Source organism: Notechis scutatus, chromosome 1 (genome assembly GCF_049901735.1).
Source record: "Notechis scutatus isolate UNSWTSFEM ecotype Mainland chromosome 1, rNotScu1.2, whole genome shotgun sequence".
Lineage (NCBI taxonomy): Eukaryota > Metazoa > Chordata > Lepidosauria > Squamata > Elapidae > Notechis > Notechis scutatus.
The window spans coordinates 311396956-311424217 of NC_142009.1; the positions used below are offsets into that span (position 1 = coordinate 311396956).

The following is a 27262-nucleotide window of genomic DNA, read 5'->3' on the forward strand; positions in this document are numbered from 1 at the left end:
GCTACGGTCTCTGACACATTTGATTTTATTAAGCAGAAACCTTAAAAGATATGCTCGAGTTCTGAGGTGAAGTTCATCCCCCCATTAGTTTAAAAATCCTGCTGGCTACATAATCCTTCATCCTATACAGTATAAATCCTCTCAACTGAGAGAAGCAGAAAACAACTGGAACTACATAAGCTTTAAGCGTGAATGTATTATCCTGGTAACTGGAGGCTGTGAGGGTCTGGATGGGGAACAACAGGCTTCAGCTGAATCCTGGCAAGACTGAGTGGCTTTGGATTTTCAGGCCCACTGGTTTCCAAAACTATGCCATATTTGGTGCTGCCCGGGGTGGCATTGCCATAGACCTGGTGGGCAGTTGGGGAGCACATCTCCTGCTCAGTGAGCAGGTGGCAGTCATGGCTAGGAGGGTCTTTGTACCCTTGTGTGCCAGTTACACATTACTGGATCAGCAGGCCATACTCACAATCACTCATGCCCCAATTACCTCCAATTTGGTCTAGTGTAATATGCTCCACATGGGGTTGCTGGTACAGAATTTAGTGGCACAGGTGGTTATGGGTACTTTATAGTATTACTGCAAGCTGCAATGGCTGCTAATTTGCTTCTGGGTACATTTCAAGGTACTGGTTTAACCTTTAAACCTTTTCATGGCAGAGGTCCATTTCTCCCCAATTGCATTACACCTTATTAGATCTGACAGGGCATGTTGTGTATACCATCAGCTAGGGATGTACATTTGGCAACAGGCCTTCTCTTATGGAACATTCTTCTCTGTGAACTAAGATTAATTCCATCCCTTTTGACATTCCTCAAGTCCTGATTATACCACCAGACCTGTGACTCCCCGGCAACTGGACATATGTCCAGATGTTTTCATTGCTGAGGTAGATACTTTCATTTTCTATTTTTGCCTGTGTATTTTACTTTTAATAATATTTATCTTTTAATACTGAGTCTTACATTTTTACACTGTTTATATATATCAGATTGCTGTATGCCACCCAGAATAACTTTTTCTGAGATAGACAGTTTGGTTAATAAATAAATGAGCTTTTTTTAAAAAAAGGTATTATATTGCACACAAGAGGCACAGGTGTCTGGTGAGGGGAGAAATATCTGAATGGATCCAAACACTAAATGTCTACAGTAATTCTTTGGGTTCTAAGAAAACATGCTGTTATGCAATTTATTTGTTGATATAGACATGGCTCTGGAGTCCTAGTCTGGAAGTGAAGAATCTAGCAGATTTAGGGCACTGAAAATCAATTGGTGTAGAAATTGTGTTATTACTATTCATTCCGTTTTTGATAGCATTTATCTTTAAAGCTGGTGGAGGCTTCATAGCAAACCTGTATCTACCCAAGGAGGTAAAGTTTCAGGAATATTAAAACCAGGGGAAGGCCTACAATACATAAGAATCCTTCTAATCAAAGCAGAAAGGTTTTCAAAGATTCATTAATAGTACTGAAGTCTATTGCTCTCCTGAGGGTTAATTAATCTGGTTGATGAAAGTACATAAACATACACAGAGAACAACAAAAGGCCAAAAGGAAGACAATGTACCTAAGTTGATTGGGGAATGGATTTACTATACCTAATGGGAAAACAATTTGGACTGGATTTTGGGGGAGGGGGGGAAGATAGATCGACAACATAAGTTTATGATTCTGGAGAATAAGATATAATTGCTGGGAAAATTCTGAACTAAGAAGTTTGTAATAAGTTTTCTTTTTGTTTTTAAGTTCTGAATCCAGATTACTAAAATTTCTTTCCTCTGCATTCAAGAAAAAAACTTCATTTATATTTGACATGAAGGCTCAGATTCCTTCCGTTTTTCCCCTTGTCCTTCCAAACCTAAAACACCACAGGTGATAAGGAAGACATCTGAAAAGCACTGTTTCAAATGTTATATATATCTATATCTATAATGAGGGAAATAGTTTCATTAGGCTTTGGAAGACAGAAGTATTGCAATACAAAATAAAATTACAATGGCAACAAAATTGAATTTTGAGAAAACTCTTTTAAGTTGCATAGAAAAAAGACACTGCAGCTGTGGGAGTAGAAAGAAGGGTGTGATTAGAGATTCCAAAGCATTCTGAACACTTAAGCAGAGTCAGGGCAAAAATTTCAACTACTGACATTGTTATAAAATGCTTTAATAAATAGTTTTCGTCTGAAAACTACACAAGAACATGTCAAACAAAATGTACTGCACAGAAGTTTCTGCAAAACAATTTCTGCGTTCATGTATAAAAAAGTGGTTCCAAAATGGCCAAGACATTGAAATATTTGTATCCTTTGCAATTATAGGATAGCCCACTTAACATAGGGTTTTATCAGTAATTAAAAAGATTTAGCTCATTTCTTTAATAATAAAGCCTTTTTTAAAAAGAAAAACCCCCCACAAATGATGCATAAGCTTTCTATTAAGAATAACAATTTCTCCTGAGATTTTCCATCGTGTAAGATGGAACCAGATGTTACAACCAACGTAAAGCTGAGTAGAGCAGGCCTCTATTCTCTCCACATGCATCTAGCGACCCCAAACACATGACATGATGCTGCTGTGCTGTGGGTTTACCTGCCTCCACAAGTAGCAGCTAGTGAAGTGACACAGAGGCAGGAAACACAATTCAGTGGCATCACCCCATCAAACTCGAAGAAACACTAGTTATCAGGGATAAAGGAAAGAATCCCAGAGCTAATTGATAATTGGCAGGTTTCTGCTGCACCACCTAGATCCAGCATGTTTGCCAACATGTTTTCTAGCATGAATAAGCATAACAAACAAGAAATGAGAAGAATATTGTTCCCTTCATTAGGCCTGTATTTTAAAAAATGCAAAAAAGCAATACCACATGTAATAGAGACATTCACAAGAAAAAGAATATTGTCCTGTCATCTTTATGCTGTACAGGATACTTACTCTGTGTTCTTGAGATGCGAGGAAACACCTTGGATCTATTTACATGTGAAATGGTTGCGATACATTGAAAAAAAGTACAAAAAGTGACCAACAGTTTCCCAACATTAATTATAGTAACATCATTTTCTAATATGAACATAATACCAAAATAAGGTTTTTGTATCTTTTTTAGAAACTGCCATAAAACTTCCCTTTCTGAGACATAAATTAAAAAGGAATGACATTTAAAAAGATCAAAAATATTTTTAAGTTATTAACTCAAATATACAGAAGTGATTCATTTAAATATATACATATTTACAAAAATGCACTTGCACAATCTGAAAATAAACTGTATCAGTCCGAGAGAAACAAATATCTTCTTGTGGTAAACTTAGATGGGCATGGCAGTCTTTGACAGTTGCTATTGAGACAGAAAGATGATATTTCAAGGCACTTGGTATGTGCTTCAATACTGCATTTCTAAAGTAATTAAACCAAATTGACAGATTAAATTAAAAAGGCCACTTTTTCTAACCAATCACAGTTTGAAAGATCTCTATAGATTTTCTTTTGTTCAGAGAATAAGGCAATCTTTTTTTCAAGGGGACAAACTTGTAGAGAGAAGTTTTTAGTAAATATTAACAAGAACACTTCATGTTTTCTTCCTTAAGTTCAGCAACTTCCTCAACCAGGAGGATTCCAAGTCACTGTTGTACAAGTAAAAAAAAGCAAAACAAAACAGAACAACCCTCTCTCTGTTTTGTAAACAGTGTTGAGCATTCTGTGATAAACCTTATGAATTGAAAATACAAACTTCTCTCCTCTGCCTTACAAGTGTATTCTAAGTAAAATTTACAAAAATAGCAACTATCAAAGATTACTCTATCATCTGACAGTCATTGAATAATTTATACAGGGCTAAAAGAAACAAAGTTTTTATTTTATTATTTTAATTTTTTTATTCAAAATAAAGTAACTATGAATATTTGACTTCAGACAGTTAAGTCCTTTATGCACAATGGAGATGCCAATTTCTCCATTTTTTTTAAACGTAAGTAATATAGTCATGGTCCAAACACAGATTTAGTCTCTTCTACCTTCAAGATTTTTTGTGTTCACATTTTTTACAGATCTGTTGTCCATTTTGGTTGTCTGAAGAGTGTTCTTAACAGGACTATTCTCTAATGAGTCCACTGCTACCTTTGTTGTCAAAGGTTTAGAGAGTTTTTGAGAGAGGAATTTGTCCATTTCCATAACCTCTTTTTCTTCTTCTTCTTCTTCCTCCTCCTCCTCCTCCTCATACTCTGTGTACTCCTCTACCCCATCGTAAGTTCTTTTTTGAGGAGATATAAAATTTTTCTGTTCATAATGAATGCCTTTATGACTGTAAGGTCTATCTATAGGATTCCAAATAGGATTTAGAGGTGCCCACTGATTATTTGTAGCCTCTTCTCTGGATGGGCGATTTCTTTCTCTCTCTTTTCTTCTTTTTCGTGTCCACCACACACAAATTATTATGCAGGTTATCCATACAATACTAAAAACTGCACAAAGGATTGGAACCAGATAATCTAGAAAGCAAACCAAACACAACTTAGAAAGGGAATCCTGAAACTACATGGAGTTCAAATGAAATCTTTAAAAGGCATCATAAACGCCATTTGCAGTGAAGCCATTCAATTAAAGAATTGTTTTGTAAAACTAACGAGTCAGGACATAGAAAGCAACTATTATATTTATATTGAATTTTTAATAAGGACTGCTTTGAGATGGCATTAAATGTGTTTCAATTTATCAACAGTCACAAAACATCTATCATTATCTGAACAAATACAGTATAAAATAGAAGAGCACATAGAACTTCTTAATGGTCAAGATGCTATTTAAAAAAAGAAAAGAAAATGGAAATCTGTATTACACTATGTATCTAATTTGTTTGTCATTTGAAATACCTGTGTCAGTCATTTATGACACAGCGATTTTAAACACATTTGAACATAGAACAGTCTTTCAATGCAATATATTGGGATTATTTTTTTGAACCAACCCCCTTTTCCCCGCAAGAAGAGTGGCTGGAATGTTTTTCCTGTCACTGCTCCTTGCAGAACAGGAGTGAAATAATCATGATTTGGGGGAGGGGGGCATTCTTCACTTCCACAACATAATACAACCAATAAATTTAAAGTGGAAAGTTATCTGGCTAAACATGTGGAAAAGGCATTTATTTTAGTACTTAGACAATTTCCTATTTATAATTTATTCCTTCTTTCTTTTGGCAAGTACAGAAGGAATATGGGTAAACACATTTCAATAAAAAAGGAAAGATGGAAATAAGCATCACTATAGAACATAAAAAAAAATCAAAACCAAATCTCAGTGCTTAAAAGATGTCCAAACAAAAACTAAACACAATAGCCAATTTTTATTTTACATTCTATGTAAATACTTTTGTTTTTTGTTTTTAATGAGAAACAATTTGCAAGTACAGATAGTCCTTATTTAATGACCACAATTGAAACTGACAAGTCAGTTAAGGGAAGTGGTTGCTAAGTGAAACCATGATTATGCTGACAATGTTACTTCAATTTTCCTTTGCCTTACTGACCTGCAAAGGTTGTAAATGCAAGGGTTAGTCATAAAATTACTTTTCCATTACCATTGTAACTGCAAACAGTAGCTAAACAAAGCAGTTGCTAAACAAGTAGTACCTATACTATGAAATCAGTATATTCTGAGATAGGCACTCTGTCTCAAATGCATATTTTTATCTTACCTGATGAAGAAGAATTCCCAACTACTATGGTCTCTATTTTGACTTCTGTTACTGCAAGCATAACTGTGCTGTTTTGCCGCCTTGTAATCGCATTTACTATAGTATTGGCAGCATTCTGTATGAGACTATTATCCGTCTCATCCTGATGCAAGATGAAAGACTAGAAAGAAAAGACAACAGAAAACTTAAATTTAAAAGTAGCTACTTTCTTGAGATTGATGATGGTGGAATTCTTGAGAATTCCAGTTGGCTGCTATAGCATGAAGATTGGTTTCAAGACAAAATGAAAGTAAGGTAAAAGGTAAAAGTTTCCCTCTCCAGTCGTGTCCAACTCTAGGGTGTGGTGCTTATGTGTTTTTTGCCCGAGGGAGCCGGTGTTGCTTGAAGACATTTTCGTCATATGGCCAGCATGGCTATACACCAAAGGCTGTTACCTTCCCAACAAAGAAGTACTTATTAATTTACTTGCATTTGCATTCTTTCGAACTGCTAGGTGGGCAGTTATAATATGGAAGTATTATAATGATATAATACTTATAAGTATAGTACTATACTTAGGTATATTCTTATACTAATAATCATATTCATTCATTCATTCATTCATTCAACCAGTCAATTTCTATAGTAGCCTCACTGACTCAATTGGTTACATATTGAAGATTTCTTATTTGCACAGCAAGCTAAACTGAATTAACATTTAAAAGCTTTTGATGTATTATCTAGTAGATAGTTGCATTAATGATATAATCTGATACATATATAACACAAACTTTCTTCACACTATCATAGATGCAACCATGCTTGAGGTGGGCAACTTAGCTAAGAATGATCAACCAATATTCAGCCAAAACAATGTCATCAAGCAGTCTTCAGCGCCTTCAAACCACTTTTCCTAGTTTCTAGACCAAACTAATCTTATTACCTTTCTGGTATTCAAGGCACTTTAGTTCATCCAGAAAAGATAAATCTGATTCATATAGCTTCCCATCTTGCAAATGTTATTCTGGTCAGTTAACAGAATTTTAAAAGGCACAATAAATGAAATAAAAAGCAGAAAAAGGAAAGGATAGACAACATATAACTGAGAAAACCAGCAACCAATCCAGCTGGGCTCAGTTAACTTCCCAACCCACACGTCTGGAAAAATAGCTAGGGCTCAACAGCTTTCAAAAAGGCTAACAGGGTCAAGACTAGCCTAATATGTTGAGCTGGCTCAACAGAAAAAAATATGCTTCATGGTAAGGGTGGGCTGCTGCGGGTTTGCACGGGTTCAGGTGATCCTCTAGCTAAGATTCTGCACAGTTCAGTGAACTCGCAAATCCCACCCCCATGCAGCCTGTTTCGGATGCCAGGTAAGTACAGGGCCTGCGCGGAGGCTTGGGGAGGGCGAAAAATGGGCCCATTTCCGGAGGCCATTTTTGCCCTCCCAGAGGGGAGGGTGAAAACACCATGGCGCAGGAGGCTGACTAGACCACACCCACCCAGCAACCAGGCAGAGAACCAGTTGCTAAAATTTTTGCAGCCCATCCCTGCTCCATGGGTTGCACACAATGCTATTATCTTATCAATATGGCCTGGAACATCTCTCCTGGCAGATTTGGGACAGACAGAGACAACTGGAAAAGGGTAGAACACAGCTGTATACCATGAAAGCTTTATAGACCAAACAGTGCATTCTGAATTGCACTAAGAAGCCTATTGGAAGCTCCTGCAGTTGCAAAGAGAAAATATAACATGGCCATATTTACATTACTAATTGCTTATACTGCTGAATTCTGGATCAACTGCAACGCCTGGATGTTCTTCAAGGACATCCCTATGTAGATCACACTGCAGTAATTCATATGGGAGGTGACCAAAGCATGAGTGACTATGTGCAGTGCTTCTCCAGAGATCATCCATCAGCATGATTAATGCTGTCTCAGTCCCACACTAGGGACTGAAACATGAAAGAGGTCTAGATAACCCACTTCCTCAAGGTTATGCTCTGAAGCTGCAGCACAACCAACCTATGAACAATTTTCTCTAAAAAGGGAAGACTGGATGAACACTATCCAAAATAATGGACAAATGGCAATATGTTTTTTTTTAGTAGATACTTTTTGGAAAGGAAACTTCTCAAGTGTCATTGGAATTTTCACTTACCCTCTAGTCTTGTACACTGACTAACCTAGTGGAACCCAGTGGAAAGGTCAGCCTGCCATTGTATTTCATTAATTAAAAGCAAATCGAACTTCTCCTATATTGCTCAAGTAGTAAATAGAAACATAGTTTAGCAGAGAAGCATCTAGCTGGTTTATGAGTACCCTATGATATTATAAGAACCTTGCTTTTCCATTGTCTTAGCCATGAAAGGACCAAGTTTTGATACACTAAGTTTTTTGTGTTATTTTATTATTCCAATTATGGTATTCAATTCTATCTATTACAAGTAGTGCTCGACTTATGACCGGTTGCTTAACGACTATTCTAAGTTACAATGGATCTCCCCATGTCTACTTAACAATATATTCCCAATTGTTTTATGGTGAAATCTAGAATAATTTTTATAAATGCAAAAATACTTCCATTTCTATCTTTTGGCCTTGAACAAAGGTATACAAAGCAGGTTAGCACCAAAATTAGTTAAAAACAGGGGACAAATAATTAAAATAGCAAAGAGTCATGCTGCAAGCAAATCTAACACCCACACATTCTCTGCATTTTCTTTCATCTCTTAAACTGAATCACACTCAATTTCTATTTGCATAAGTCACACATCTGCCTTCAATAACTGAATGAACATTCACTTTACATGAATCTGAGGGATTCTCTCTCACTGAAGAGTTCCTTTCTCCTTCTGGGTCATACCAACACTTACATTCTTTCTTTGTTCAACATTCTGCCCTTTTCTTGGACAGGTTCACTCATAACAATATGATATATATCATATAATAATAATCAGCTTATTATCCAAATTTTGGGTAACTCTACTATATCTACAAAGCAAAATACAGCCTGGCATTACCCAGAAAGGACATTCATTTTAATTTAACAAAAATGTAATACTTACAACAGCAACTTCCATTGCATTCTCGATGGAGTAGGATAGGTCACACAACACTAACAATATTCTTTCACCAGAAACAGATCTAGTTGCTGGTAAATATCTTATTTCAGAGCATACATTTTCAACAGTAGTGCCCTGAGAGGAGAAAAATGTAACAACAGGAAATAAAAATTAAAGTGCATGACATTTTGACAAATGCATTCTATTTTCCCTATCTGTGTAACAAAAAGGAGACATAGTGGCCAGAAATGAGGTTCTGGTAGTCATCTGCAAAAGATGTACCCTTTTCCCAGAAAACAAAACATTAGTGGTTAAAGATGCGGGCCTAGAAAGCAGGAGATTGTGAGATGTAATCTAGAAAACTGGCTGGGTGATTTTGGGCTAGTTACCTTCTCTCAGACCAATCCACCTCACAGGGTTGTTGTGGGGTAAAAAGGAGGAAGGAGTATTGTGTTCACCATTGTATTAACACATCTTGTTAATAAAAGTGGGATGAAAATCAAATCAGACCAGATCAAATTATAAATAAAGAAGTGTAGATGGTGGAGATTCTGAAAGTAAAGTTTGCTGAACTGGAGGCAGAGCATAATCCTTATAACTAATTCCCTTAAAATAAATACTTTCCAAATAATACAGGTAATCCTCAACTTACAACAGTTCATTTAGTGACCATTCAAAGATACAATGGCCTGGAAAAAAGTGATTTATGACCATTGCAGCATTCCCATGGTCAGGTGATCAAAATTCAGATGCTTGACAACTGACTCACATTTATGATTGTTGCAGTGTCCCAGGGCCACATGATTCCCCCCTTTTGCAACCTTCTGACAAGCAAAGTCAATGGGGAAGCCAGATTTACTTAACAACCATGTTACTAATTTAAGAACTGCAGAGATTCACTTAACAAATATGGAGAGAAAAATTCTAAAATGGAGCAAATTCAGTTAACAAATTTCTCACTTAACAACATAAATTTTGGGCTCACTTGTGGTCGTAAGTTGAGGACTACTTGTAGTGTGAATGCCACTACTTCTCATACACAGCACAGTAATATGAAATCTTCAATTTCAACAAAGAATGAGAATGAAGATAGCTGGCAAAGTTGCTATCACAAAGAAAATTAATATGAAACAGAATAGTCTTGGTAACCATTTTCAACCTCCTTTGAAGATGCTTTTAAAAACAAGAGCAAGCTACAAAAGCTATAATTTTGTCATCTGATTCAGGTGGACTGAATCTTTACTACCAATCACCAAGAAGAATAAAAGAAAGGAGATGATTCTAGACTATTCCTTCTGACACATATACTATCTTCCAGATGCCCAAATCCAAAATGCAAGGGAGTGCATTAGACCTGACACTTACTGATCCTTCTTACTTATCCATGTGAGCACAGAAAAGGCAACACTTCCAGCATTTCAAAAGTGAGTTCATGGCTTTGAGGAATATTAAGTATTAGTGAAAAAAATATAGGACACGCATAAGAAGAAGGGATTCATGGCTTGAAAATGGAAAAAAAAACTTGTGTGTTGGTCAGCAACAAGCCAACTGCAACTAATGGAAGTTTTAGGCTGCATTAGAAGAAAGACTATTATCAGATACATAAAGGTCTTATTCTCTTCTATTCTGCATTGGTGAGATCAAATCCAGAATACTATTTACAGTACAATACGGGGTACTGCATTTCCAGTATACTGATGGGTCAGTACACGTTCAGAGGATGGTGACAGACATGTCATATACTCTATAAGGGCAAGAGGAAGAAATTTAGGCTGTTGCATTTGAAGAAAAGAAGACTGTGGGAAGACTTTATATCAATGTGTAGGTACATTAAAAATGGCATAGGAAGATAGTCAGGAAGTTGTTTCCATTATCACAGAATCAGGATGTTGATTAAATTGATCAAAATCGGCATATATGAAAAATGCCAGAATTCTCAATCACAGTATTTTCCTCACTAAAGGATTCCAATTATTCAACAAAGAAAATATTTTCAAGAAATGCACCTGTCACAGAGTTTTGCCCTCTACTCTCTTGAGTATCACAGGAAATTCAATTATTAAGAAATTGGATTATCTATAAAGTAATTCCACCCAAAATGTACTCATTGACCATGGTGGGCATGGATGGGAAAATGTGATGAAAGAATAAATTAAGTGTGATGAGGGTGGAATCCAAAATCTTTGTAAAATTGGGCCTGCTTCCAAAATTGATGCATTTCCTTTCCAACTTATACAGATGGAATGGTAGCACAAGGAAGCTACACCAGCTGACCAAATAGAACCCATCCTGCCAAAAAGCTCATTCTACAAAAGGCCAAATAGCAGGCAATTTTTGAAAAGATGTGCAAGTAAGGTCATTCCCAGTAGATTTTTGGAAATTTTGAAGTCCTGATATATTCCAGGAAGACTATATAAATAATTTCCCAATACTTGCAGCAGAAGCAAAATTGGAACTGATTATATATTTACTATTTTTCCACACATATAATTTTTTATATTAAAAACTGGTGGCAACCTTAAATAAGACACATGGAATCGTTCACAATTAGAAAAAATGATTTTATAAAGGGAGCTGATTTATATTAATATTCCACATAACCAAACAGGAACATTTTCCTAAGAAAAAGATCAGTACACAATACCAACAGACTTCAAAATAAAATAAAACTTTCTCTCTCATTGCCTCCAAAGCAGAGGACTGTAAACAGAAATGATGAAAGTAATATATACCAATTAATAACTATTAGAATTTTGCTAGCAATATGATCAATTATAAAATAAAACGCTGTGTGAAACACTCGCAAAATCTAACAAAACTTAAATATCTTACCTGGGGTACTTTATCTCTGTTAAAAATCAGAGTAATTCTTGCACAACTGTTGTCCAAGTGGCCTGAATTAGGGAAGCACTTGATGTTAACAGGTAGAGGTTCTGATTCACTGCATTCTCCCCAGTCAGTGCAAGGTGGTTGGAAGCATTTGATGTATGAATTTTCTTGGCATTCTTGGCCTCTAGGACATTGGTAACTAGAACGGTCCCCATGTTTTGTAAGCAAGCAAGATTTCCTTCCACACCATACCTAGAATTTAATACATACTTATTGATTTCAATGGACTATAAAAGGAAACGCTAAAGGAGATTTACAATTAATTCCTATCACTGTCTGTCCATGTCATTCAAGCAAGTTTTTTTAGGGTTATACTCATACCTTTTTCTTGTTTCTTATCTACATGCAATCCTCAGTTAATAATGGTAATTGCAATTGAAATGGTGCATAGGTGGGCTGGTGACATATGGCTCTAACACAGTTGGGGTAGCTACTGCTGGGCAGGGGAAAGGAAGGTGCACGAGCGGTGGTGAAGTATGGTATGGTTGCTGCTGGGCAAGTGAAAGTGTGTGGGTGGCTGACAAAGTGCAGGTTGAGTGTGGTGGGGCTGGCTGTTGCTGGGCAGGGGAAGATGTGTCAGTAGTCAGTGTGGCATGAATACAGTGGGGTTGTTGCTGGGCAAGGAGTGTATAGGTGGATGGTGAGGCAAGGCTGGAGGTGGCTGCTGCCAGTTGGGGGAGAGTGCAAGTGATTTGCCAAAGTCACCTGCAACTTTGCCTGCTGGCTTCATGACTACATGATCGCAGGGGTGCTGGGATAGCTGATCACAAGTACCACTTTTTCAGTGCCATTGTAACTCTGAATGATGGATGAATGATACTTGTTAAACTAGGACTACCTATATGATGAAACCAGAAGCTTTTCTTTTGTGATCCAACAGCTAGAAAAAAGACTTGGAATTTTGTTTTTATATATGACAACCACAGTGAGATTACCATATGCTCAAAAGTAGAAAGATCTGACATTACCCACAATAAAGGAATGATTAGTGAAAATGATGGAACTTGAAGACATGGCTAGACTGACTTCTTTGATCAGAGAAAACACAGTGTGTACATTTATGGCTGACTGGAAACCCCTAATAGAATTTTGTGCAGGAAACTAAGAAATTCAGTTATGACTAATTTGATGATTAGAAAAAAATAGTTGTGGTATTTTTTGTAATCATAAAGCAAGAGATACCTTTGTAGGCATTCTTATATTTGCTACAAAGGAAATTGGAAGGTCTTTTTTCCTTCCTCTTTTTTCTTTCTATCCCTCTCTTTCTTTTCTGTATTCGTCTGTGTTAGTTTTTATAGTTTTATAGTTTGTTAGTTTTCTCTTTAAGCTTTGAATAATACAATTATTAAACATATAACACAATCAATAGAACTACAGTATTATGATTTAAGGACCCAAACAGATGGGATGAAAGTGTGGTTCTGTACCCAGACAGGGCATATTCCTATTTTCACATTTGAGGTAGGGCTGCAGCCTGCTCTTCCTTATTTGCCTGCCTTAGCCCTAGCTATGATAGCACCTTGATGTAGTCTTACAAATGTAGCAATCCTTCTACCAACCCTGTTCAGGTACAAAACCATTTCATCTCAGCATGAGGGAGGATCCGCAGGGCCAAGTAAGCTGCTGCTATACTTCTGGCAATCACATATTTTTGCTGTTTGGGTGGCAAGCTGAAATTATTTTGTCTATGTCCATCTAGCTTGCTTCCATTTTACTTGCAACACCCACTGAAATTGACAGGTAAGAAGTAGTTTAGTCCTTGCAATAAGGAGATGCATAACCCATATACAGTAGCTTGCTTTTTCCTAAACAATGTTGCTAGTGACAGAATATGGTTTAGAGGCTTGCACTGTGGTCCAAGAGCCATGAATTTAAGACCTCAGTTTTAAAGTATTGTTTCATCGGCCCTAGCCAAAAATCTCTGCCCATTGAAAGAGTTCTCACTTTAAAAACATTCTGAGGAAGGTTGCCATAAGGATCAATAAATTCATTTGTCACTGTTTAAAGTGGGAGAAGAATTCACTGCAAATTTACCTTGGTACAATCAATGTGGCCATCCAGACAATGGCAACTGTTGCATTCTTGATCCCATCTACTCCTGTGAGGAAAGGACTTTCCTTTAAACCAGCAAGATTTTCCAGAACCTATAACTAAGGAGAAAGAAGGGAAGGGAAGGCAACAATTTAAGAACGGGTAACTTTAACATAGGAAGAAAATGCCAAGTTCAATTTGTAGATCATGTCTGGCAATCACTGATATGCAAGTTGTAAACTTCAATATCTAATTTCTTATTTTAGTTTACAGCTTTAAATTACCTTCTTGGCATCTTGTTCCAGCTCGCCCAGCAGGACAAGTACACCTGTAACCATTTATTTCATCAATGCAAGTAGCACCATATGCACAAGGAGAGGATTGGCATTCATCAATATCTAAAGAAAAGAAAAATTCAAGGGATTTAGAAAAAACAAGTGCTCAATGCATGAGTGGTTACTGATATTAGCAACTTTTACTAGAATGTATTCAGATATTGTATTAGCAGCTGTTTTCAAAACTTATGGCTTTGAGATGCATTGAATTAGATTGAGCCAGCATGACTGTTAGTTATAGTGCCTGAAGAAGATGGGTGCCACAATCCACTATATATAGAGGTCTGATGCTAAGAAACTTTTATTTTTTAAAATGCCTCTTTATATTTTTTTCCTCCCATCATTTATCTTCTTTCACCATTATAAAATTTCTTTCTCAGGTAAATTTCTCAGCAGGCATCCATTTTCTTTGAGACTATCTTACTAAGACAGAAAATGTGAAAGTTGGTTTTACTTAGTTAACAACCTCCTCCACATGGAAGCCAACTATTTGTAAGTATTACAAAGTAGTGAAAATCCAACTCCTAAGAAAATCAGTAGGGTTTCAATTGTGGCAAAGAATGAATCTCTGAGAACCCTAACCTGCTTTCTTTTGAAACCAGTACTTTTAGGTACAAAAAGAGAGATAATTAAAGTGTGAGAGAGTGAGAAACAGAACAGTATTTACCAATCACTAAATTTTCAGAAATCTGTACTGTGCTATTTCAAAATTTGAATATAAGAATAAGAATGTTGTGTGCCAACACACATTGCTTCCAAGTATAAATTTTACAACATCTCTCATTGTTTATTCAGCTCCTCTTACCTAGACACTTTTTAGCATCAGATTGTCATTGAATTTTCTCTAATCTTAATTAATTTCAAACTCTTAAAAAACTTCTCTAATTCCCTATTCAGTTTTTGAATGCAACTATACTCATTCTTGCTGTGCTTTTAAAGTTAACTGATCTTAATTATTTGTAAATATTGGAATATATACATTTATAAATTATTAGTACTGTCTCAAGTGAGTAATATTTACTCAGACTCTGGGACTTAAAAGCCTAATTAAGAAAAGTCAGAATTATTTTTAGCTGTAAAGAAAGTTCAGAGACTTTTTGTTCAAACACAAATAAAAACAGGTTGCCAGAAATTCTTATATAATGCAGTAATATTGCTGAGCATTCCAGAAAAAGAGCATTCTGTTCAAAATATAATCTCTCTCCAAATGGGATCAAACTTTAATTATAGTCATAGAAGTTGGTGATCTGTGAATGCATAAATATAGAATACATAGAACCCCGTTTGTATCCATCTGGAATTAAGATTTCTGTCTGTACTTTTTAATTTAGTAAGCCTTGGCCTAGGTATCTCCAAACACAGTCTATCATTTGTGCCTCATAGGGAGTCTAGAGTAAATGGGACTAAAAATCCTAGGAATTAGTTTTGTCTGATTTGGGACAAAACAAGTATCTTATGCATTAGAAAGCTTAAGTTTAAAACAAAAATAAAACATGTTTGCTGGTAATAGGTTAAGAGGCAACCACCCCAATCTATATAAAAAAAGAAAGGAGCCCAAAATTATTAGCTTTATCTACTCCAATTTATTATGTTACTCGCCACATCCATGTTAGTCCCTGACACGGTAGGAGGAAACATGATTTCCAAGAAAATAATTGTTATTCATCTCTGCTCTAAGATATTCTACCCACTATTTCCTCTTCAGTTACGAAACTATGGATCTGAAAGTGAAATAATTGTGATACCAACTGATACCTAATAGGATATATTATTTGTATTCATAAATAATGAAAGAACCCATTATATCAAACAACTATTCTTTATAATGGTGTCTCTGATTCATAGATGTTAGAGTACTTAATTAATTACTTCAAGGAGAACAAAAGGAGAGCAAAAGATTCTGTGAGATACTTGAACTGCTCTATTAAAAGAAGTATTCTGATAAGCTCACAAATCAGGTTAATGATGAGGGATGAATGATATTTGCCAGATGCAGGTTTCTGAATTCTATCAAGAACACAACCCCCCTTTAAGATTAAATAGACCTTTGCCATTGCAGTTTCCATATACATTTGAACCATTCAGGCAAAACAAAAAGCACTCAAGACCACCATTAGCTCTAATTGAAAATGGCAAGCAGTTTCAAATTGTTGCACTTCATACCAATATACTTTTGCATTTAATACATTTGCCAGGTTTCTTTTACATTTCAGAAAATGAATAAAAAATAACACTACTTTCAAAGAAATAATGCTTGGCCATAAAATAGGCCTTCTTCTTGCCTACTACACTTTCTGTCTTTCTAATCCCAAAAAGCTGAATTTTGTTTTTAACATTAAGAATCTTCTATGATGACAAAATGGAGAGAAAGGTGCTTAAGAGGAAAACCCAATCAACCTCTTAAATCCCAGAGAGCTTCCCCACCTTTGGGAGACGGGTATCATGGATGGAAACTTGGATTCTATACCTTGTGCATAAGTGTGATGTTTCCTTGAATCTAACATGGGCTGGACCAGATGCCACCACCAGGTCATCTAGAACTTCTTAGAACTCAAAATTCTAGATTACTTGGTGGTGGCAGATTCTGTAAATCAAGGGTTCCCAACATGCAGGGCCACTATTTGATTGCGACCTGCTGGCCACCAGGCTGTGTGAGTGTCTGGCCAATGCTCATGTGTATCCCCTCCCACTTGCGCTAGCATGTGCGCGTAAAGGCACCTGCCCCTCCGCCTCCGGGCTGCCAACCCAGAAAAGTTGGGGAACTCTGCTGTAAATCAGAGATCTGCTACCTTGAGTGGGGATCCCAAAGGAGTACACAGTTGTGGAGTTTGTTGGTGCAATTAAGAGCTCTCTCTTTGTCTTACTAATTTAACAGGTTGTAATTATTCTTACCTTCTTGAAAACATTTATAACTTTTAATTAAAAAAAATTCTAAGATTCTAACATTTTAATTTTTATATATTTTATATTTTGATGCTTTATTGTACACGGCCCACAACCCCTCTTTGAGGGAGATGGGCAGTTCAGAAATGTAAAATATAAGTAAGTAAAATAAAAAACAAAAAGACCTGATACCTCCTCAACACACAGATAAACAGGGATTAACAACTAAACAAACAAGCAGTAAACCCAAATCAAGAAACAACCATTCAGGCTAACAATCATGCAGTAAACAAAAAGAAACTGCCAAGAAGAAAACAATACCTCCACCAATGTTGACAAGGAAAGCTATTGTATAAAAACAGATACAACAACTCACTTCCTTCTAGCACTGAAGGTGTTACACCTAGTCAGTTAATCCCAAAGGTGCTGTTCAAAAGGCAACTGGGCTTTGTTGTTTTTCCTTGAAAACTTTTCACTACTCATCCAAGAAGTTTATTCAATTCTTGGATCAGAAGTGAAACATTTTCAAGAAATTTCAAGAAAAAAACAATCAAGGAAGTCCAGTTACTTTTTGAAAAGTACCTTTGGGACAACCATAGTCAGATAATGAAATGTCTGTAATAGAGCACCAAGGATTCCACAGTTCTAACCTGAGCTACATATATTCTCTTCTGTAGTTAATATAGTATGCTGGCAAGAAATGACAAGTAAAATGATAAGTGCTACTAGTCATATTTGATGTAAAATACAGTGTAGCAATTTAAAGTAATATTTCATGATTGGTGTGATACTAAAAGATCAGGGCTTCTCAAGACCTTAGTAAGGCCATAAACAAGTTTTTAGAGTAGAAGCTATCTGGAGCTTTTGGTCCCAAAACAGGGGAGAAACTTTTTAAGAGGTGTGTATCCCAATATAAACACAGAAAGGACAGCTGAGAGAAAATTGTAATTAGTAAAAAAAAAAAAAATGGAAAGATTTGAACTGCAAATAACATATGGCCATTACTATGGAAGTTGAAAAATAATTTAAAAGAAACAGAATTTAAATTAAGAACAGGAAAAGGTTCTGACCATCTTAATTCTGAAATATTCTGAATGGTCTTTGCAGAGGTTCATAACCCATGTATAAATCATAAATACCATAGTGAAGAAATATATAGAGAAATCTACAGTAATAATAAACAAATATACTACAAGATATACTTGAGTTGAATATAAAAAAGCCTTTGATTCAGTGGTACACGACAAACTACTCCTAAAAATAAAATCCTATGGTATCTCTGGACAACTGAATAACTGGATAGAAGCATTCCTGTCAAACAGACAACAAATGGTCAAAATCGGGAGCGTCCTATCAAATCCAGTACCTGTCAATAGTGGTGTCCCCCAGGGCAGTGTTCTAGGACCAACTCTCTTCATACTCTACATAAACGACCTCTGTGATCATATTAAGAGCAATTGCGTTCTCTTCGCTGATGATGTAAAGCTGTTCAATACCACAGACAATACTGCTACCCTACAAAAAGATCTTGACTATGTATCTGAATGGTCAAACAAATGGCAACTTCAAATCTCAACAAATAAATGCTCTGTCTTACATATTGGCAAAAAAAATCAGAAAATAAAATACAAGCTGAAAAGTCAAGATCTTGTTGATGACCCAAGCTCTGTAAAGGACCTTGGAATGCTCACCTCTAATGATCTAAGTGCTAGAGCCCACTGCAACTACATAGCCAAAAAGGCATTAAGAGTTGTTAACCTAATCCTACGTAGCTTTTTCTCTGGTAATATCACACTACTAACCAGAGCATACAAAACATTTGCTAGACCAATACTCGAATACAGTTCATCAGTCTGGAACCCACATTACGTATCTGATATTAGCACAATTGAGAAAGTCCAGAAATATTTCACAAGAAGAGTTCTCCACTCTTCTACTCGTTGTAGAATATCTTATGCCACCAGACTTGAAATTCTAGAACTAGAAAACCTTGAATTACGCCGTCTTCAGTCTGACTTAAGCATGGTATATAAAATCATACATTGCAATGTCCTACCTGTCAATGAATACTTCAGCTTCAACCATAACAACACAAGAGCACACAATAGATACAAATTCAAAGTAAACCGCACCAAACTTGATTGCAGGAAATACGACTTCAGCAATAGAGTGGTCAATGTCTGGAATACTCTACCCGACTCTGTAGTCTCTTCCCCAAACCCCAAAAACTTTAACCTTAGACTGTCTACTATTGACCTCACCCCTTTCCTAAGAGGTCTGTAGGGGGCGTGCATAAGCGCACCAACATGCCTACCGTCCCTGTCCTATTGTTTCTCTTATTCTTTTATTTTTCTTATATGTACCCATTTCATGTATTCACAACTATGTATACACTTATACTTATTATCTTGTAAACAATTGGCAAATCAAAATAAATAAATAAATAAATAAATAAATAAATAAATAAATAGAAATTATCTTTTAAAGTTTCTGAATGGATATACTAGTATCATACATTTGTTTAGAAATAGCAGATAAATACAATTTAAACCACTTTATTTACAATTGCATTTATAAAATATATATTATAATTTATCAAAGGTTATTTATAAAAGGATTCTATCTAATAACTAAGGGAACACCATTTTGTAAGATAAACATCAGCATCAATGAATAATTCAATTGGTTTCTGCTTCATTATTTGAGATATAGCTGACTTAATGTCTGGGTAAGGGTAAGATATGACAAGTGTGAATTTTTCAGTTCTTTTCCTATACAGATACTTACTAATTCTGCAGTCAGGACCAGCAAACCCAGGTGCACATTCACAACGAAACCAATTCACACCATCAACACAGATGCCTCCATTGTAACTGTAAAAATGATAAATCTATCATCGCAATGAAGGCTGTCAACAGTTTTTCAAGTTGAGAGAACATTAGTTCTTGTATAAAATAATGTGCTGAAATTCAAATTTATTTCTATCCACAGTCACTGTATTATTAGTCAACATTGCAAAATTCAAGTAGTATAGTTGATGTACAATGTATGCCTATTTAATAAAACATTTGTGTTTTCTTAATTTGTTAATTTAAACTTAGTTAATTAAATCTTCAATCACACTGAGCAAAGGACATAGGCGCATATAAAGAATGTTAATAATGGGTAATAACAACTTTGATTTAAACTCCCTAAATTCTATTAAAGTGGAGGAAAAAAATAGGCAACTACATTACATTTTATAGGAATATAGATTTTTTATTATTTCAAATGTAAAAGACATTTTAGCAATGTGACTATATAATTCAATGGTAACTAATCCAGTCACATGATTTAGATTACTTCAAAGAAGGATATGAAGTTTTAAAATTTAATGACTTAACAAACAGAATGTTTTGAATGCAATTATATTAACTTGCACAATTTAGTAAATTCTGTAACCTCAAGGAACTGAGAAAGGTATGAAAAAGCCTTTTAAAAACTGTTCATTTTTGTGGTTAGGGTTAGGGTTGACAATGACTTAATGGCACACAATCAAGAGTACTGACCCATAACGGGACATTGGGGAACTCTAATAACGAAGATGCAAGTAAGAAATATTTTCTCAAAAATCTGCATGTAAAGCTATGTAGATAAAGCTGGAAGAAAATGTTCAATTGTACATTTAAGCATTTAATGCTGATGGAGAAAACCAGAAAGTTAAAAAGGAAATTTGCAAAGAGGCAAGCTAATACTGAGGTAGAACTATGATAAGTACATTATTATACACCCCCCCCCCCCCAAATTATTATAAATAAACATGAAATCCAAAGAGACTTATCAAACAGAACACTTTTTTCAGAGTAAGCTTAATACTGTGTGATAGTAGAAAAAGCAAATGTACTGCCCTCATTTATATATACAATTATTTACAATTTTATCAGTTCCTTTGTAAGTGGCCATAGAAGGATGAATGTTCCAAAAGGTAGAATACAAATTGAATGAAAAATTGAACACATGATAAACCCATGCCTAGGAATATTTACACTCACATGCTTGCACTTATATCTCTCTTCAAAACCAATATTATATAAAAGGTATAAACAATGGCCTGCGCTTCTTGCCTTAAAAGCTAATGAATCAAGATTCACAATCTTTTTATGTTATTTACAGCAGTTATTTGCTTTTTATGTTATTTGCAGCAAGAGTACCTACTCTAGTCTTTTACACTGTGTGAAATACATAAGCTTGTTTTTTAATTGTAGAAAATTTAGACATGAAAAATCTTGCTTGCTTTCTCGTCATGTATAAGCAAGCTATTGCTTCACTGAGTTATACAAATGTAACCTATAGCTTCAAATAGAGAAAATAAAATTTATTTAAATGACTATAGATCCTTTTTGGATTCTAAATCAATGGTTAGATCAAAATGGATATAAGAATTTTTGGAACAATTTAGAATAACCTCCCTAACTTGATTACTTCCAATTACATTGAATTACAATTCCCTGATAACTTTAACAAATAATATAATAATATATTAATAATATAATTGCATTCCAAATATAATTGGAAGCTGCGTGCATAAGCGCACCAACGTGCCTACCGTCCCTGTCCTATTGTTTCTCTTATTCTTTTATTTTTCTTATATGTACCCATTTCATATATTCACAACTATGTATACACTTGTACTTATTATCTTGTAAACAATTGACAAATCAAATAAATAAAAATAAATAAATAAATAAATAAATATCTGGAATTATCAGTGTCTGAGGGAGTGAAATACTACGTTAGGTTTTCACAGATACAGGTAGTTTGCAACATGACTGGTCATTTAACTATTTTCCAATAGTTATTTATGTTTTTGAAGTTATGACTGTCGCACACTATCCCCATGGTCATATGATTGAATTTTTGGCACTTGGCAATTGGCCCACCTTTATGGCTATTTGCAGTAGCCCAGAGACAGCTGTTTTTTTTTGCCAGTTTCCAGTGACTACTTCTGGTTTCCGGTAAAAAATGCCCATTGGGGAAAATGGAATTGCTTAATAGCCACAGCTTCACTTAACAATTACTACAAAATATTATGGTCATAAGTCGCAGACTATATATATTATAAAAATCTGCACTGGTATTATATCAATATTTATCACTACTAAGATTGTGATCTTTCTTTAATTTATAGCATGTTCTGTTGTGGATAGGTACACAAAGTACGGTAGCTAATAAAATTAAAAAATAAAAATTGCAAAGTTAGAAATGCAAGCTTAAAATAATAATTAAATAAGTACTAAAATAAACTGATAATTAAAATCTGGAATGAAGAGTGCCTTAAAGATTTCATATTCAACAGAAAGGTTAAGTGACTGGGGGAAAAGGGAAGTCAAGCCCAAGTTTCAAGGGATCATATTCCAGAGGTAGGAACAACAATTACCTTTTTCCTACTTCCTCTCCTATTCTAAATCTGGGCATCGAATAACTAGATCCAAATAATTCTATTTTAAATCGGATTGTCTTTTGAGCTAATTTGCCTTCACAAAAAATTTGCAGCTACCAATCTGATAAAACAGATTTCTTAGAAGTAGCAATCACTTAGTAAATAAGTATAGGAAAGTTCATTTGGTAACCTCAGCACAATTGCTTAAGATGGATGAGAAGATTTTAAATCAAGATCATTAATTTTTATTGCTGTATTAGGGTATTTTAAAAAAGAATGATCACTGAATACTCACCATGGGTGTGGATTGCAATCATTAATATCTAAAAAGAGAAAAGTGAAATAATTACTCATCTGAAGTCTATAAATGGTATTAAATGTAGACCATATCTAAGCAATTCCATCTAATTTTTGTGCATGTACAAAAGTTTTTGTACAGTATGTACAAAAAATTTCCTCCCAACAACCTATGATAGTAATGGCAATTCTATGCCTATAGGCCAATTTGTTTTTATATGTAGTCACAGTAAGCTACAAGAAAGTGTTCTGATGAAATAACACCAGTGCATTGTTAAATATGTAAACAGGAAACTCTTTTTCATATTGAAACATAAAACTGGATGATGGGAGTTAAAACCCTTGTTTGCTAGATTTATATTCCAATTTTTCTCTGGGGACTATAAGTTGATTCTCTCTTCCTTTAACCTAGAAATAAGGTGAAACTTTCTTACAGTGAGAACAATCAACCAATGGAACAGCTTGCCCTTGGAAGTTGTGGGAGCGTCATCACTTGAAACTTTCAAGAAGAGATTGGACTGCCATTTGTCAGAAATGGTGTAGGATCTCCTGCTTGGGCAGGGGGGGTTGGACTAGATGACCTACAAGGTCCCTTTCAACTCTGATTATCTGTTATCTTCATTACAAGAGGCGAAGGATGTTGGCTTAAGAGTTTGTTACTGGTCCAAGTTAGTTTCATAGTTAAAGAGGGACTTGAGTCTGGGTCTGCTCAGTCTCAGGCCAATATTTGTAAGCTTATGTAAAACTCATTTCTTCCCAAGCCTCATTCTTTGCCTCTAGTTGGACTTGTTTTCAGTATCAGAATTTAGAAAAAAGTAGTTTTAGAAGTTAAACATTTTAATATTATTAATAAATAAAGATTTCAACCCTCAAAGTAGATTTTCTAGCCCTACTTTATAGATACAGTACATACAATTTTTTTTTACAAGAAATCCAAGTTTGTTTTTGACCTTAGAACACTGGCCACAAAAGTATTTGAGATGACTTCTAGAGGTTTTTAATCAGTTCTTCCACAACTGGGATTCTTCAAATGTTCCCTTTGCTTATGAGCCCTGCCCAGCATGTTTATTCAACATAGTAGATAGAAATGATGAGATATGACAAAATGAGAAAGTGTTGACTTGGGGAAGCAGATCTAAGTGTACATCAGACTATTCATACCATTAAGGTAGGAATATTCTCTTGTTGCTTTCCAATAAATAACTGGCAGAGATTATGGTACCTTTATCTTTGCACCAATTAGCATAACAAAATGTTATGCCAATGAAGCCACAATGAAGAACCACAGTACAATATAATTCATAACGAAGTCAACTCTCTTATCTACCATTTACATTGAATAATGCTAACAATCATCACTGTTCCTACTTTACAAAAAAAACCATAATCAACAGTTTATTAAAATAATTTCAATGCAAAATTAGAAGATTTAGACCAAGATATAAAATTTTAAGCAAGTTTTGTCTTGAGTCAAAAACTGAAGCTCAACCACTCCTAAAAAACCTCAGTACGAGGTATCAGAATGCTAATAAAATACTCAAATATAATATTCAACTAAGCTTTTTTGATAAAATGTTTAATTCAATATGTAAAAAACTTTTAGTACAAAACTCCACTCTTTAACATCCATCATAATAAATTATCTTGAGTAAGTTACAAGACTAAGAACATTAATACAAACAATATTTACACTTACTCTGGGTACATGTGCGTCCTTCCCAACCTTCTTTACAAATGCAAGAAAAGGAATCTCCACTGCCAACACAAGTTCCACCATTCAAACAAGGATTAGGAATACAGCTGCTGTTCTTAGCTATAATAGATTTTTTTTAAAAAAAGGTTTTTTTTCTAATCATAGGGACTTTCGTTCATAATATAAACTGACATGCCAAATAAGAATCTACATTGTTACAATCATTTTAATCTAATCTCTCTGTGTGTGTTGCGTTTGTTTTTAAAAACTGATAGACCCTATTTTAGAACTTTTCTTTCTTTTTCTCCTTCCTTCCTTCCTTCCTTCCCTCCCTCCCTCCCTCCCTCCCTCTATATTTATATATTTGGCACCCATCCAATTCTGGGAGGATGAAAGCATAAAAATATGAAAAACTTCAATTAGAAAATAATGAAGCAAATAAAATAAAATAATTAAGACAAGATGGAGCCGGATTTTTATACATTTCCTGCCTCAAAATAGTAAGAAATAATACCTTTCATTTGGAATAATGACAATTAAAAGAGCTTTGGAGCCATAAAAAAGGATTGGTATCCTTACGACTGATTATTCAATTCTACCTTAATGGAGGATAACCAGCTCAATTTCCGCTCCCCCCCCCTTCATTTTTATGTCAAAACAGCACCCTCAAATATAATCAACACTAGTACACTGTTCTACATAACAAGACTTTTTCTAGATCACAGAAAGAACAGATGACTTATATTAGCTTCTCACCCAAATCATTCTCTTGATTTAGAGACAATATAAGATTAAACACTTACCAATATTGCAAGTGCTTCCTTTCCATTCTGGAGGACAAGAGCATCGAAAAGTGTCACCATCATCGTAACATGTTCCTCCATTTGTACAAGTATTTGCATCACACTGGTACTTACCTAAAATAATACAGAAACAAATTAAAGCAGCCTATCAAATATACTATAGAATTTATTGTTATAGAAGGTAGGGATATTTTTTGTTACATGGGATTATGTACACTATTAGACCTATTAGAATTCAATTTAACTTTCTATTTCAGGGGTGCAGTGCTTCACACATTCAAAGAAAAGAACACCTCTCTTCTTGGGATGATGCTGTAGCTATGTATGGCAGCTGCATAATCCCAGGAAAATACGGAACTGTTTTAAGGAGCTGCAGAGAGGTGCTAGTCAAGTGCTCCTACCATATGAAGCACCATTTTGTGTTTATCTGATGTGAAGCACTATTACGCTGCATTGTCCTTTCTAAATAAAATAATCTGTGAAAATCATTTCAAATGGCATTATTTTATAAATTTTAATTTTAAATGATGACTAGACAGAAGCTATAATTTATAATTTGGTATTTTATTATACTCTTCCCTATATTCAGATTGTTTCATTTGTTAGACTTAATTGTAGATTACTTTTTTATCACAATTTTTTTGCAATTCTTAAAAATTTTCAACTTTTGAATATTTTAAGCAGCAAACTACCTACAACACACTTACTTGAATGGCATGTTTTCCCCTTCCAGCCATTTTTGCATGCACAATAGAAGTCATTCTCTAAATCAATGCACTGGCCTCCGTTGTGACATGGATTTGGTGAGCAGTCATTAAAATCTGCAAAATTCATAAAGAATTGAACAAAAAATATTTGTGAAAAGAATCTTCATAAATAAAGAACAATCCATTAAATGAAACTTAATCTAATCTCATTAATGCTATAGATCCCTGGATAACTTTGAGTAAATTAATGTGGGTCACAACTTAATCTGTATGATGCAAGTCCAAATTCTGTTAATTAAACTGCACTGAACAAATAACAACTGCTGGATTTGTACAGTATATTAAGTTAAAACCAAACTGAAATACTTTATTACTTAGCTCAGTGGAGAATCAGTGTAAAGATACTGGATGAGAGCGAAAAAGGACCAGTTTCAAGTCCTCACTATTCACATGGTAATTCAAAGCCAATTACTCTATACAACAAAAGTTCACAAAATAAACAGCCTATTATAAAAAAGACTGAGTGAAGATTCGCAACAAAATGCTATCATTTTTATTGATGCAAAATTTATTTGAAATTTCTATTTTGAGAATTGTTGACTTGAGACAAGTATATTAGTCACAAACTCAGGGGTGTGATTCAAACGGTGTAACAACTGGTTTGATGAGCGCGCGCTTTGCACAATAGGGCAGGGGTGGATGGGCGGGGCCAAATCATCGCTTGTAACTATCAGTTCGCCCGAACAGGGCTGAACTGGTAGAATCCCACCCCTGCACAAACTAATCAGAACAAGAACATATAACCATCCAAAATTCAAGTTTTGCTTAGTGTGAGATTTTAAAATATCAAACTCTGTCTGACTGGTTTTCAACATAAGATTGACTGTCTCAGATTAACTAGAAATTCTTGTCAGCTTTGTTTGATAATTTTTTTTATTTTGGTTGACTTATTGATCTTTAACTTTAATAAATGTTTTAAAGCATGTTTGATACATGATTATTTTTAGGATATATAATCATATAATAGAGGAATGGTTTTTCTTCTTAAAAATGCACATTCTTATCTAATTTTTATAGCCTTTAAATCCTTCTTTATATTTCTTCCCCCAGTTGTTCTTCTGCATCTTTAAATATAAACTAAACTAGTTATAACATATCTTGACATGTGCTTGAGAATTAAGAATACAAACCCAAATTTCTTTTTTTACTATCATAAATAAAATCCCTAAATATTACAAGAGATGAAAAGATTTCAATGGCTAACTTAAATATATTAATATTCAGCTATACTCACTAATGTCACACAATTTTCCTTCCCAGCCATTCCGACAGAAACATCTGAAATCATTGACTTCGTCTATGCAAGTTCCACCATTCTTGCAGGGTTTTTCAAGACAGTCATCAATATCTAAAGTACAATAATACAAAAATACTAGATTACTATCCGTTTGTTTTATAGTGACTGT

The 27262-nt window shown here is 34.8% G+C and overlaps 1 protein-coding gene across 2 annotated transcripts in view; it reads right to left on the reverse strand.

The window, feature by feature from the left end:
* Positions 1 to 2149: 2149 nt before the first annotated feature.
* Positions 2150 to 27262, reverse strand: part of JAG2 (jagged canonical Notch ligand 2) — a 99250-nt gene continuing 74137 nt past the window's right edge. For both annotated transcript variants that reach the window (XM_026670123.2, XM_026670124.2), the window contains 12 exons: positions 27091 to 27204; positions 25797 to 25910; positions 25090 to 25203; positions 24290 to 24406; positions 22592 to 22619; positions 19665 to 19750; positions 13944 to 14057; positions 13663 to 13778; positions 11572 to 11820; positions 8743 to 8874; positions 5691 to 5850; positions 2150 to 4488 (listed from right to left, as the gene is read on the reverse strand). In XM_026670123.2, the coding sequence (XP_026525908.1) occupies positions 4001 to 4488; positions 5691 to 5850; positions 8743 to 8874; positions 11572 to 11820; positions 13663 to 13778; positions 13944 to 14057; positions 19665 to 19750; positions 22592 to 22619; positions 24290 to 24406; positions 25090 to 25203; positions 25797 to 25910; positions 27091 to 27204 (1832 nt within the window). In that variant the 3' untranslated portion in view covers positions 2150 to 4000. The remainder of the gene's footprint in view (positions 4489 to 5690; positions 5851 to 8742; positions 8875 to 11571; positions 11821 to 13662; positions 13779 to 13943; positions 14058 to 19664; positions 19751 to 22591; positions 22620 to 24289; positions 24407 to 25089; positions 25204 to 25796; positions 25911 to 27090; positions 27205 to 27262) is intronic.